We start from the raw sequence: 13,894 nt of genomic DNA, 5'->3' as shown, positions 1-13,894 counted from the left end.
TCCGAAAAAACTGCTGGACCGATCTTTGTGAAATTTCACATGAGAGTTCCTGCAGGTATGATATCCCCAGACTTTTTTTCATTTTTCTATAAATATCTCTGATGACGTCATATCCGGCTTTTTGTCAAAGTTGAGGCCGCACTGTCACGCCCTCATTTTTCAATCAAATTGGTTGAAATTTTGGTCAAGCAAACTTCGACGAAGTCCAGACTATGGGATTGATTTTCAGCTCGGCAGCGTAACAATTATTTAATTAGTTAGCTCATTAAAGTTGTCATTGAAATCGAATTTTTAGAAACAGATTTTAAAATGATTGCATTATATTCCTCAATTTCTCCTGAATCCAAAAATATATACATATGATATCTTTACTTTAAAAAATGTGCTAAGAATGACAGAAAATAGGTTAATTAAGGCTCGTCGCGATATAACCTTTGTGGTTGAAAACGACCTTAAACACCAAATAAAGAAAGAAAGAAAGGTTAATTAAGTACAGCGTTCGCATGCTACGCGGAGACGAGCGTGACCCGTCTGGGTCTTTTGGTGTGGTTAGTCGAGACTATCTAAGAATAGTCTCGTAGCCTCGGCAATGACCGAGTGTTGGTGTTAATCTGTTACTTTAATACTGACAGCTTGACTAAATGTTTTTATATCGCTTCACGCGACTTGTTTCTTATTCTTTTTTATCCAGTATCACCTTTACCATCCCTAGCCTACTCCAACACATCATTCTCTTTCTTGCCCACTCTGCCTTTTTTGGGCAATTATTCTTACTGAAAACCACAGGCGACAGGAAAACAACATTTTAAATTGTAGCATTGGTATTTTCTTGGTGCCAGTGTTGAAAGACAAAGGCAAAAACAATTTCTAATGTAGGAAACCACTGCACTCGGAGTAAGGCACCCAACTTAGCCCCCTCCCAGACCCCCATCCTAAAATAAAAATTGTTAAAAGCAATTCTAATAGACTATTCCATCTTTTGCCGGGAATTGTGTGTACACTCTTACGCTGTGCACCTTTTTCAATTCAACAGGTAATCCTTCATCAGTGTATATAGTGGAATTCCCCCTCGCCCCCTTTTAAAACCCGTAAGTTAAGACTCCCCCCCCCCCCCTCTGTCTTTAAGACCTTGTTTTTTTCAGGTTAAACCTGTCTACATTTACCTCAGTGTCAAGACTACCTACTTTGTTTTCCTGTCCTGCTTTTCTCAGATTTTTTTGAGGTCTAAAAAGGATGGTTCCACTGTATCGCAATATGCATAGCAATTAGAGCTGCACAGTATTCAGAAAAACTGGTTAAACCGGTTTGAACATTAAACACCGGTTGCAGCGTTCTCCAGACTGGTTGAAACAGGTACAAGTATTCTTTGTGCATTTCCCGCGCATAAATTGGTAGCACCTGAAAACAATCATAAAGTGAAGAAAAACATGAAGTAGCTGTATCTACAGGCAGTCTGATACTACACTCATGGCCGAGCTGAGCTACTTGTTTTCTTTTTTTCTCCTTTTATACATTTAGTCAAGTTTTGACAAAATGTTTTAACAGGCAGGACGGGAATCGTGGTGACTGGTGTATGTATGTGTGTGTGTGTGTGTGTGTGTGTGTGTGTGTGTGTGTGTGTGTATGTGTAGAGCGATTCAGAGAAAACTATTGAACCAATCTTCATGAAACTTTACATGCGAGTTCCTGGGTATGATATCCCCACACGTGTTTTTCATTTTTTCGATCAATGTCTTTGATGTCATATCCGGCTTTTTGTGAAAGTTGAGGCGGCACTGTCACGCCTTCATTTTTTAAACAAATTGGTTGACATTTTGGTCAAGTAATCTTCGACGACACCCGGACTTTGGTATTGCATTTCAGCTTGGAGGCTTAAAAAATAATTTATGAGTTTGCTCATTAAAGTTGTCATTAAAATCGATTTTTCGCAAATAGATTTAAAATTAATTGCATTGTATTCCTCATCTTCTCCTGAATTCAAAAATATATACATATGTCATTTTTACTCTAAAAATGTGCTCAGAATGAAAGAAAATAGGTTCAGCAAGTACTACGGACGCGTGCTTTGCAGTGGCGAGCGTGACCCGTCTTGGTCTTCGATATGGTTAGCCGAGACTATCTGAATGTAGTCTCGGCGATGAATGGTTTGTGGTGTTGATCTTGACTAAGTGATTTTATATCGCTTCACGCAACTTGTTTTTTCTTTAGGTTTGGACTTACTCTTGTGAAAAAAAATCATCAAGAACTTTTTGTTTTCTCGTCCTTGTGATTCTTTTGGTTTAGCTATTACATGTAGTACTAGTAGAGTTAGAAACTCACAAAAAAGATGTCAACATCACATCTTTCTTTCGATATTTCTCATTGATATAAATATTGTGTAATATATCAGGTTTTTAAAACAATTTTATCTTGTGGACATTTTAAGAGAGAGAGAGATAACGCGCTCTTCTCTGTAATACCTAACTGTATTACAATTTTGTTCATGTAATGATGAAATCACAACAACATTCATCACAAAAATACAGTACAATAAAACACACACAATTTGAGGCACTTTCATCAAGCTTTACTTCAAAAGCACATACTCTTCGTTTGTGTAGTATGATTTCCAGCAACTGCTGTCAGCACCAAACAAGCAATGAACATCTTCAGAAAGCAACAATGAACATTTGTACACATACACACACACACGATCAAAAAGTCAAAGACAAAAGAAAATGGCACCATCAAACCCATTCACAACAAGATGGTAAATGACAGACTAGAATTTGTTGAAACTTGTACAGGTTTATAAAAGCACCTTGCATCAAAAAGCCTTTGCATTTTCAAAGAGATAATTGAGTGTGGACATGCCAGGTTCTCATGAAATATTTTGTTGTAATAATGCTTGGATCTAAATATCAAAGGGAAGTAGGTGTTCTAATTATAGACAACAGTAAGAGTTATGTAAAACCAGTCTCCTTTGTTTGTTTGTTTGTTTGCTTAACGCCCAGCCGACCACGAAGGGCCATATCAGGGCGGAGCTGCTTTGACATATAACGTGCGCCACACACAAGACAGAAGTCGCAGCACAGGCTTCATGTCTCACCCAGTCACATTATTCTGACACCGGACCAACCAGTCCTAGCACTAACCCCATAATGCCAGACGCCAGGCGGAGCAGCCACTAGATTGCCAATTTTAAAGTCTTAGGTCTGACCCGGCCGGGGTTCGAACCCACGACCTCCCGATCACGGGGCGGACGCCTTACCACTAGGCCACCGTGCTGGGAACCAGTCTTCTGGCACCTGAGAGAATAAGAAGCACTAGTATGAACAAATGACTTTTATTCCTTAAGTCATTTTTTTTTCATGTCCTGCTTCTCATGGGACCAGGAGACTGAATCTGAATAACTCTTACCATCTGATTGTCCACATTTGAAGCGTTTACCTCCCTTTGTTTCATACAGATCTTTTTCAGAAGCGCTCCGTTTCCTTGATTGAGTTGTAATGCCAGCCTTTAACTACTGTCGGGTAAAAGATATGTGCACAGTAGTCTTTAAACTGTCAGTTATATATATACTGTGTTTTCCGGCTTCAAGATGCATACAAACACAAAAACAATTTACATCATCTTTCTACTTCAGCAAACACATTTTTATACTATGAAATTCTTATTGCAGAAGCTCAGTGTTAAAAAATAACAGTGTTTATCCAGTCATTCAGCAGTCTCTTTCACACATGGCATTGGTTTGTATAGTTGAGTTGATGAAGTATGGAGAGTTATTTTTTGGCTGAAAGTAGAACTACCCCTTGTCTACGTTGATGTAATCCACTCAGTCAGCACAATGATTGTGTATGTTGAAATCAGATCTTTGCAAACAATGATAGAGACAGTAGTGGATGAAAAGACAGTTCATGCTGTGCTGACTTCCAAGAAACAAGACCAGCTTCACAAGCCTCTTGTACCAACTCATTGCCTTGCGTTCCGTGAAAACATTACAACCTTTTACAACTTGTCGATGGCCCCACAACCCACCCACCCAAAACACACAAACAAGATTGACTGCCTTAATAGCAGGCGAAAAACGTCCATGCACGTAAGAGCCCATTTGTAGAAAAGAATGAGTGCATGTACGAGTTGCAGTCCACGAACACAGAATAAAAAGTGAAAAAAACGTGATTTTTTTTTTAATTTGTAGATCGTTGGACCACAACAGTAACTGTGTGTTTTGAATTTGGAATGATCAAATTTCTTAGACATCTCTTACTCCTGTTTGTCATTTTCAAAACTGTAAGTACAGCTTGTAATATCAGTTTCCAGCCAGGACAGACATTGCAAAGCCTGCATGCGTCCGAGTAAGGAAGACTGATGTTTGTATCTGACAGTGAGCATAAGCGCTGCTTATAATATTATTGTAATGCCATGTGGTAATTTTGATGTTTCCCTTAACAGAAAGATCTGTGACTTAAAAAAGAAGATCACACTACCCTTTGATAGCATTACCTAAAGCTACAACAAGACCACCTTCAAAAGAGCAGTAGTGTTTTCAAAAATGGTCTGGTATTTCTATGAGACCAGACATGAACGAACCATTTGTACCATAGAACAGAACATACATCAAACATGGAAAGTATTGCCCGGATATTGCTCTTACTTTGTGTCTTTTAACCACACACACTGTTGTCAATCTGGCTAGCATCAGAACTCTACATGACTACAGTAAATCTTTCACACCCTGAAGAAAGAAAAAACGATGAAAAAATAGCCACAACAGAAACCCCAACCCCAAACAAAAAAACTACTATCGTCCTCATCAGCTTTCACATGGAAAGTCTCTTTGTTCAATCAAGAAACTTGATTAAAAAAATAAAACAAACAAACTTGAAGGAGATCCAGCAACAGTATATCAAAATGAACACAAAATTAAATGTACAGGGAAAATCTTCACTCACAGAGAAGTCTCAGCTTCTGTCCATACTCAGAACAGACATACCAACCCTTGTAAAGCCTAAAATAGAGCAATTTAGATTTTTTTGGAATTTTTAGTGTAGCAAATGATGTTTAAGTGTAGCAATGTCCAAACCAAAATATATTCGCACATCCGCATTTATGCTACTTCGTGCATGAATATTTAATTTAAAAAAAAGTTTATTTAGAAAGCGGGAACATAATTCCCAATAGAGAGTGTCTGCAGTCCTACTTTTCAGTGTGAAACATGCTTTGTGGCCCATGTTATATACGCAGTGAGAATCAGAAACAAGTACCAAGAAAGAGGGAATTCTTGCATGCTTCTGATCATTTGTTTAAGCGCAGCAATTTTAAGCTTGGCGTAATAGTGTAACAATTTGTCTTCAAATGTAGCATGCTGCGCTGAAAGTGTAGCAGTTGGCAGCTCTGTCAAAAACAGCAGCACTGCAAACCGCCATACACACAACCACCTCTTCCAGCAACTCAGAGGAGAAAATAATTGGCATCGGTTTTCAAATTTTAACCCAAGATGTATCAGACAATGTTGTGTTTCTGAAACTGTTTCAAAAATCTAATGTACTTGTGGTATTTGTCAAAAAAGAATAGAGGGCAAGCAGGACTGATACCTCATGTTATCAACTATGAAACGTACTAATTTTAAGTAATCTCAGTTCTTGGTCACATGTTCTGTGACATAAAAAACTATTTTCATGCTGCTCTGTCTGCGTCTTAAACACACAGGAATTTATAATACTCCCCAATCTTAAACAGTAAAACCAATCCTGAGGAATCCACAGCTCTTCACAATAAGTACCTTTCTGATGTCAAGGAGATATTGCTACACAGAGGTGCTGAAACCTACAACATTTTCACCTGAACGCTGTCTACTCAAACAACGTGCATCAGCCAGCCACTCGTTTGTGATTAGTGACCCAGACGTTAACAAATTAACTCCAAAACCACTCATTTACGTTTGTGAACGGTGACCCAGACTTCATCCTGCGGCTGAGTGACCATCCCGTAGACAGGTGTGACCACTTGACCCTCCACCAGTGACACCTGGAACCGGTTGATGAGACTGGCCACTATAGTGGACGTTGCCAGGTACACCCAGTCTCGTGCCGGACAGTGGCGCTTGCCCGCAAAGCCGAAGGGAGGGAAGGCCAGCGTGTCGCGGTTCTTGCTGTTTTCTACGTTGAAACGGTCAGGGTCGAACCTGGCACAGAACCAACATTGAAAGTGTCATGGCAACCAGTGGCAATGGTTCGGTTGCAATGCATGTAGTGAAGAGGTTAAAACCATGGGGTTCAAGTTGATGCTGGTGTAAATGATTGCTTCTTTTACAGTAAGAGCATTCAAGTAAAAACTACTGGTTAATTTTTCCCATTCTGTGGAAAACATTTGAGTGTTTATCTGAAAAATTATATCAAACAGGCATTTGAGCTTTAAAACTCTTCCTACCCTGTCCTCACTCTCCTTAGAAACATCTTGCAAACACAGCACTTCATCTGAACACACACACCCACATGCATGCTGGCACACATGCTACACACACACACACACACACACACACACACGAGAGCAATGACTGACTTGTTGGGAACTGGGAACAGTGTCTCATCCTGCATCACCACCCCCAGAGCATGCACCACTGCCGTCTGTAGACACAAACAAAGAAAATCCACACAAGTATTAAGGATTAAGAAGAGCCATATTAATACTGAAAATAGAATATGAATATATGAAAAATGTATTACCTGAACAATTGTCACAGAATTCTGACCTGTTTCCAGTGAAATAATTATGTTAACCAAACCCTACCTCTATTACCTTCCTCAGACACAAAATGTATCCTGGAGACAAAGTGTTTACTCAGCTTGGATCACTGCTCGTCATTCCACACACATGTACCCCTAACATATTGAACTCATTAATGTGTCAGCACCCTCGAACCCTGACCCCTCCCCCCACCCCCCCCCTACCCCTTCACACACCTCTTGCAATAACAACATACGAATTTAGGAATGTTGTGTCCTCCAATCTCCATGTCCAAGTAGCAAGCAGTCCATGGCATAATCCCTCCTCCCCCCCCCCCCCCCCCAACCGACCTATACCCCTCCACACATCCCATACAGAATCAACTTACAAATTTAGGAATCTTGTGTCCCCCAATCTCCGTGTCAAAGTCCTGGTAGCGTGCAGTCCACGGCATGACCACAGCACAGCGCAGGGATTCCTCCAGTACCTGTCTCAGGTACCTGACACACAAAATCAGTACAGGTAAACCTGCCAAATAAGTACTCTCTGAAAAGAAGACATTTTACACCATGGAATGCCTCCTGTCATCTGTAACATGACCAGACCACTCAAGGTAATACCAACACTATAAGCTTGTGTAGCTAGCTGTACCTGAAGATGGCGCTATGGTGACAAATTCTGCAGACTCAAAGACCTCTCCCTAATCCAAAGACCTATCCCAAACCCACAGTGAAAAATAAGGGCTAAGAAAACGTGAACACACACACACACACACACACTCAGAATAAAGGGTAGCACTGTAGAATAGCGGCACACTTTATCCAGGAAGAAAGCACCCGACATTTTCGTGATACATGCTGGCTGAGAATAGAGGACACCTACTTGAGCCTGAGGACGGTGCTGGGGTGGAACTCGCCGGACACCTTGAACTCATGCAGCAGTTCTGTGTGCAGCTTGTCCTGCACTTTGGGGTGGCTGGCCAGGAAATACAGACACCATGTCAGCACTGAAACACACAGTATGACTGTCAGCACTGAAACACACAGTATGACTTATCTTTGACTGGGTGACTGGGTTAATGGGTGTGTCCTGTACTTTGGGGTGGCTGGCCAGGAAATACAGACACCATGTCAGCACTGAAACACACAGTATGACTGTCAGCACTGAAACACACAGTATGACTTATCTATGACTGGGTGACTGGGTTAATGGGTGTGTCCTGTACTTTGGGGTGGCTGGCCAGGAAATACAGACACCATGTCAGCACTGAAACACACAGTATGACTGTCAGCACTGAAACACACAGTATGACTTATCTATGACTGGGTGACTGGGTTAATGGGTGTGTCCTGTAACTTTGGGGTGGCTGGCCAGGAAATACAGACACCATGTCAGCACTGAAACACACAGTATGACTGTCAGCACTGAAACACACAGTATGACTTATCTATGACTGGGTGACTGGGTTAATGGGTGTGTCCTGTACTTTGGGGTGGCTGGCCAGGAAATACTGACACCAGGTCGGCACTGAAACACACAGTATGACTGTCAGCACTGAAACACACAGTACGACTGTTATCTATGACTGGGTTACTGGGTGTGCAGCTTGTCTTGTACTGCGGGGTGACTGGCCAGGAAGTACAGACACCATGTCAGCACTGAAACACATAATATGATTGGTATCTATGACTGGGTTGCTGGGTTACTGGGTGTGCAGCTTGTCTTGTACTGCGGGGTGACTGGCCAGGAAGTACAAACACCATGTCAGCACTGAAACACATATGATTGGTATCAATGACTGGGTTGCTGGGTTACTGGGTTACTGGGTGTGCAGCTTGTCTTGTACTGTGGGGTGACTGGCCGGGAAGTACAGACACCATGTCAGCACTGAAACAGAGTGTGTGAATATAAACACCACATGGACAGCACACAGTATGGATATGATGGGTTTGTAAGGGGAACCCTGCAAAAGTTCAAGCGCCCAGCAGACAGAAAATTAGCATATTCAGAGAGATATGTAAAGGGGACGTAGCTCAGTAGTTGTCAGTAGCACGATGGCTTTACAACCAGTTTGTCGCTGTCGCCTCTGTTTGAACCTGGGTTGGGTTGCCCTGGGTCTTGGACAGGAATTTATTTCTACGAGTCAACTTTGTGCAGACTCTTCTAGGATAAATCTACAGAGTGTATGAAAAAACAAGTCTGAGAAAACAGTGTCTTAAAAAGGCAGGAGTCTTAAATTGGGGGGGGGGGGGGGGGGGGTCTTACAAGGGTGATTCCATTTTATAACTCACTGCTGGCAGTCTGCGGGATGCCACTGCAGATGTAGGTGAGGCAGTCGCCGACCATGGCGTCCTTGTCGTTGTGATGTGCAGCCATGATGTGATCCACGGTCAGCTCCTCCTTGCGGCCAAGCTTGTGTTTTTTGCGGTGTTCCAACGCTCTCGTCATCACCGCTCGCAGCTCCTTCAGCGCTGCAATGTGGGCACAATACTAGTAATCAGAAGATATTGAAGTTATTTCCCTTTAGTTTACAACAGTCACACGTCATGTGACTGCTGATCACATCCTCAGTGTGTATGTTTTTATCGATGACTGGGTGACAACTGTTTTTGCTTTGTGTTCTTGTCAGACAAAAGCAGCATAAAAAGGAGGTCGAAAACACCCCTTTGCTCACTTTTAGAAATTGTAATGAGCATGTAGACACACACACACACATGCCGTGACACTCACACACACACACACACATGCAGTGACACCCACACACACACACATGCAGTGACACTCACACACACACACATGCAGTGACACTCACACACACACACATGCAGTGACACTCACACACACACACACATGCAGTGACACTCACACACACACACACATGCAGTGACACTCACACACACACACATACCATTTTCTCAACGGAATTGCAAGCATCTCAACAATGAGAGATGTTTTGATCTTTTCTAGCCACAAATGAAAATCTGCATGTTTCAATGTGCAGACACTGACCTGTCTCAAACTGGTGACCTCTGGGAGTCTCTGCAGACGGGATCTCGGGGTCGCGCGCACGGTGCTCAAGCTCAGACCACACCTGGGGAAGAAAGGCCAATAAAAATATGACATTTTACACAGATCGAGATAGTCAGTGTTCCTCCAAGACCACGCCTGCGGTCCAGGTGAACAATGACTGTCGAGATCTGTGTGAAAAGTCATATTTTGGTCAAAAATACAAATAATATTTACGTATCGATCCATTTTAGTTAGAATTCCTTTTATAATATAAGATTGAACGCACATAAAACATGCACCCAATTGTAATTCTCAGCTAGCCACCTCAATATGAGCTTTTGTGGGACGTCACATGGTGCAGAGAAGGAAATTCCAATGTTCAACCAATACATTATCTCCTAAAAGGAAAAGTAATCAACACAGTAAAAATACACATAAAATAGTACATGTACTAGTAATGTGAGGTCCCGGTGGCAAGGCCATTTTTTCATTAACAAACACATGTTGCAAAAACAATCAAGCAACACTTATTGCAGTAATAAACACAGGTACAGGCTCAAACGAACACCATGCTTGGTTATCAAGACACTTATTTCATTACAGTGGAACCCCCTTTTAAGACCCCCCCCCTAATTTAAGACTCTTTCGAATTTCAGCTTTTCTATTAGTAATCTCTGTAAGTTTACCTCCAATTTAAGACTCCCTCTTTTTGAAAACCTGATTTTATCAGATTTGTTGTAGGTCTTAAAATGGGGGTTCCACCATATACAGGTTCAAACAAACAGCATGCTTGTTTTCCTCATTCTTTTCAAACCCCATTTTACAAGTGTTCGCTTTGGGAATGTTACGCCTCACCTGATCAAAGTTGCGCTTGAAGGCCAGGACCTCTTTGTCGTCAGTGAAGTAGCTTCCCATGATGCACTGCAGCACGGCCTTAGTGGCAAAGGCTGCCATGTACTCCTGCAGGCCGATGTGCTCCTCCTTGACCAGCGATGACCACTTACTGACCAGGTCCATGGACACCTGTACACACAGGAAGCCTAGCTGAAGTCTCACATATAAAATAGCTCAGTTGGTAGACACCTGTACACACAGGAAGCCTAGCTGAAGTCTCACATATAAAATAGCTCAGTTGGAAGACAACTGTACTTGTGATCCAAGGGTCCCACCCCCATGTCACCACAGTGGCACGTAAAAGACCTTGGTCCTTGTGCTACAAGTGCAGCTTGATTACACCTAAACATGCACACACCTGGGTACCACGACTCTTGTTCCTGCTAGCTTTCCACTGGGAGGAAGTGACCTGAATTTCCCAGCATTGGCATAATAAAGTAAAAGAAATGAAAAGAAAATGAAATTATTTATCATGAAAGAGTGTGGCCGTACTGGCCAGAATCTTAATCAAATGAGACAGAGCGCTGTTATAAGTACAAGTCACCTTGTGGAGGTGTTCTGCATAGTAGTCCAGGTTCTCATGATGCAGACTCTTGTCGAAGAGCTGGCGACGAGCTCGACCCTCCGCTCCGTTCAGAAACAGGATGCTGTTGACCCCAAACACCGGGGTCACGATGCGGTACAGGTCACCTGTCACAAAAAGTGTCCAGTAAACAGTTTACATAAATTTAAACACGCAAGCCTCATGATAACATCCTTATCCTTTAAATCTCAAATCTATGAACATGAAATTATTTATCATATATAATATTGCACATGTATGATGCCAGAAACAAGACGACAGGTATGAATGATTACCAATTTCAATTCCAGCCTTTGTTTAAATATTTGTACCAGTAAAATGCCAGAAATTAGTAGTAAAGATGATCCATGTGACAACAGTCTTTTGAATTCTGCACTTACCTGGCCGATCAAAGACACTGAGATGCTGCTTGAAGAGTGCGGGCGAAGCAATGCTGACCACAAACTCGTCGCCGATCCAGAACGACACGATTGGGCCATGCTGTTCGTGCAGGTTCTGCAGAAACTCGTGCAGGCTGCCGGCACGCTGAATGTCCATCAGGTTGCCATCCCTGCACAGATTAGGTCAGACTAGAAAATACTATAATAACCACTGTTCCATTTCAACTGCAAGCATGAGGCCGTGACAGACAGACAGCCATGGGCAGGCACACACACACAGCTAGATCGAAGAAGAAAGGAGTTAGATTAAGTTTGTTGTCTCAGAAAGGCATTACAATAAGATGGCAATACTCTGACTACATCATGCAAAAGCAAAAACGGGATTTAGGCACCGGTCTAAAATTTACCTTATAAAAAACAAAGACTCTGCTTCTCTGAAAAGCTGGTCTATAGCTCTGACAATCCTACGCAGCATAGTATACAAATACATTAAAACTGAAGTCATTGGAACATTCTGTATTTGTTTATACTGAACAATGGAAAACAAGAGAAAAACAATTAATCATTCACAAAAAGTACCAACTCACTCAGCCGAGGTTTTATCCAGCCCAGGTATTGTTGAGATCTTCTTGGACGACTGTCAAAAATAACCACAAAGAACCATGTTAGTTATTTTCCTTTTATGATCAAGTAACCCAATGGATAGTATTCACCTTAAAGGCATTCCGCCTCACAGGTTTACATAAAAACTTATCACTAAGACAGCTTCATTTACCTAAGGCTACACACTCGCAAAAGTATTCAACAACAATAAATGCCACTTAAAAATCACCTGAATGGCTATTTAGCACGCGTAAACCACACAGCAGTTCTTGTGGTTTATTCAACCCCCGAGCCATCGGGGCCCCAACTTTATTCTTACATGACCTATTGAGTCACTTGCGGTTTCAAAGTAATACTTCATCTGCAATAGCATGTTATTGTGTATCTCTGAACCTAGAATGCAACAAACGACTGCAAGTGACACAAACTTAGCAGCGGCGGTTGACTTCAAAGATAAGCGGAAAATTCGTCTGCTTGGGCAATGGTAAGATGCAGCTCATGATGTGATTTTAGCCCTGTCGCGGCAGTGCGTTTTTAAGCGCAATACTCATTCTACCCAGGCACAGCAACAAAAGGTATCAAATGGTCAGAAATCTCAGTCGACTGACATTCCAAAAAAGGGAAAGTTGAATGGTTTTCAGTTGCCTACAAGTTTCCATGCCATCAAGTGAAAAGAGCTGCATGCATCTTAGTTCTTACTCTTACCATTCAAGTCACACACCATCCTTGCACGACCTCATCCGGTCGCCCTTTTTTTCCAACTTTCAAAACTTGAAAATGGTACTGATCTTGTCTTGATGATATGATAATACTTTCGTGTTTTAAGAATATTTGTTTCATATGTTGTCAATTTATTACATGTATTTAGATTTTAAAAGTTAGGCCGGGCGCCAAAATGAGGCTTCCGCGATTTCTTTCAGACTGCGCTCATTTTAACTGCACGAAATAAATTCTTTGAAAATGTCTCCCTCTCAACAAAAAGCAGTCAGGATGTTCCCGAGCGGTGAGCGTTCAAATGGAAGTATGTAATTTGTACTGTATGTGAAAGCTTGGGGAGCTATGCAGTGATCAGAAACAGATGCATGGTTTACCGGAGGCTTAGGGTGGCTTTAACTAATGCATGTGTTAGCAGTGTGTATTCAGTAAAGCAGTGCAATGCGTGGATGGCCTTTTCTACACTCCTCATTGCTGAGCATTTAAACAAAGTGAAACACACAGCCCCCCCCCCCCCCCCCAAAAAAAAATCATAAGTTCGGAAAAAGAATGTTTACATGTATTTGCTAGTGTGTTCAACAAAAATTCACACATTCACCAACTACCAACACATCCAAACGTGTGCCTGGTGGTGCCAGCTTGTACAAAGGATATCTGCAATTTTTGAAATGTTTCATGGTATACGTCAATTTTTCCTCCTGTTGCACCACAGGCGGAAGGTATCGTCCACTGGACTACTACTATCACAGAAAGTAGTCTTTGACAGTGACACAGCTACACCTGCAGTTCAAACTACTATTTGCACCAGGGCATGCTTTACGTGTGTCACTGAATAAAGCGTCAAACTACAAACCGGGTACATATAAATCACTGCAATGATGAGGACCACGATGACAGTGACGGCAAAGATGACAAAGTCCAGCATTTTGAACGCAGTGAGTGTGCTCCAACTTCTGCTCGGTCCGTCTGCTCACGGCACTTCCGCCCACATCACAGTCGCAGT

General features: G+C 42.0%; 1 protein-coding gene across 1 annotated transcript; it reads right to left on the bottom strand.

Annotated features, from left to right (window-relative positions):
* Window positions 1-2,550: 2,550 nt before the first annotated feature.
* Window positions 2,551-13,887, bottom strand: LOC138982163 (cytochrome P450 20A1-like). Its single transcript, XM_070355387.1, has 11 exons — window positions 13,745-13,887; window positions 12,162-12,211; window positions 11,575-11,744; window positions 11,156-11,301; window positions 10,573-10,740; window positions 9,718-9,799; window positions 9,000-9,179; window positions 7,591-7,714; window positions 7,097-7,208; window positions 6,544-6,608; window positions 2,551-6,166 (listed from the first exon to the last, which is right to left on the bottom strand). Exons 1-11 carry the CDS (start codon window positions 13,814-13,816, stop codon window positions 5,914-5,916), a joined length of 1,422 nt encoding a protein of 473 aa, XP_070211488.1. The 5' UTR covers window positions 13,817-13,887; the 3' UTR covers window positions 2,551-5,913.
* Window positions 13,888-13,894: the final 7 nt, after the last annotated feature.

Source organism: Littorina saxatilis, linkage group LG12 (genome assembly GCF_037325665.1).
Source record: "Littorina saxatilis isolate snail1 linkage group LG12, US_GU_Lsax_2.0, whole genome shotgun sequence".
Classification (NCBI taxonomy): Eukaryota; Metazoa; Mollusca; class Gastropoda; order Littorinimorpha; family Littorinidae; genus Littorina; species Littorina saxatilis.
Note: the sequence above shows the minus strand (reverse complement) of the source record. Positions and strands in the feature narration are given on the sequence as shown.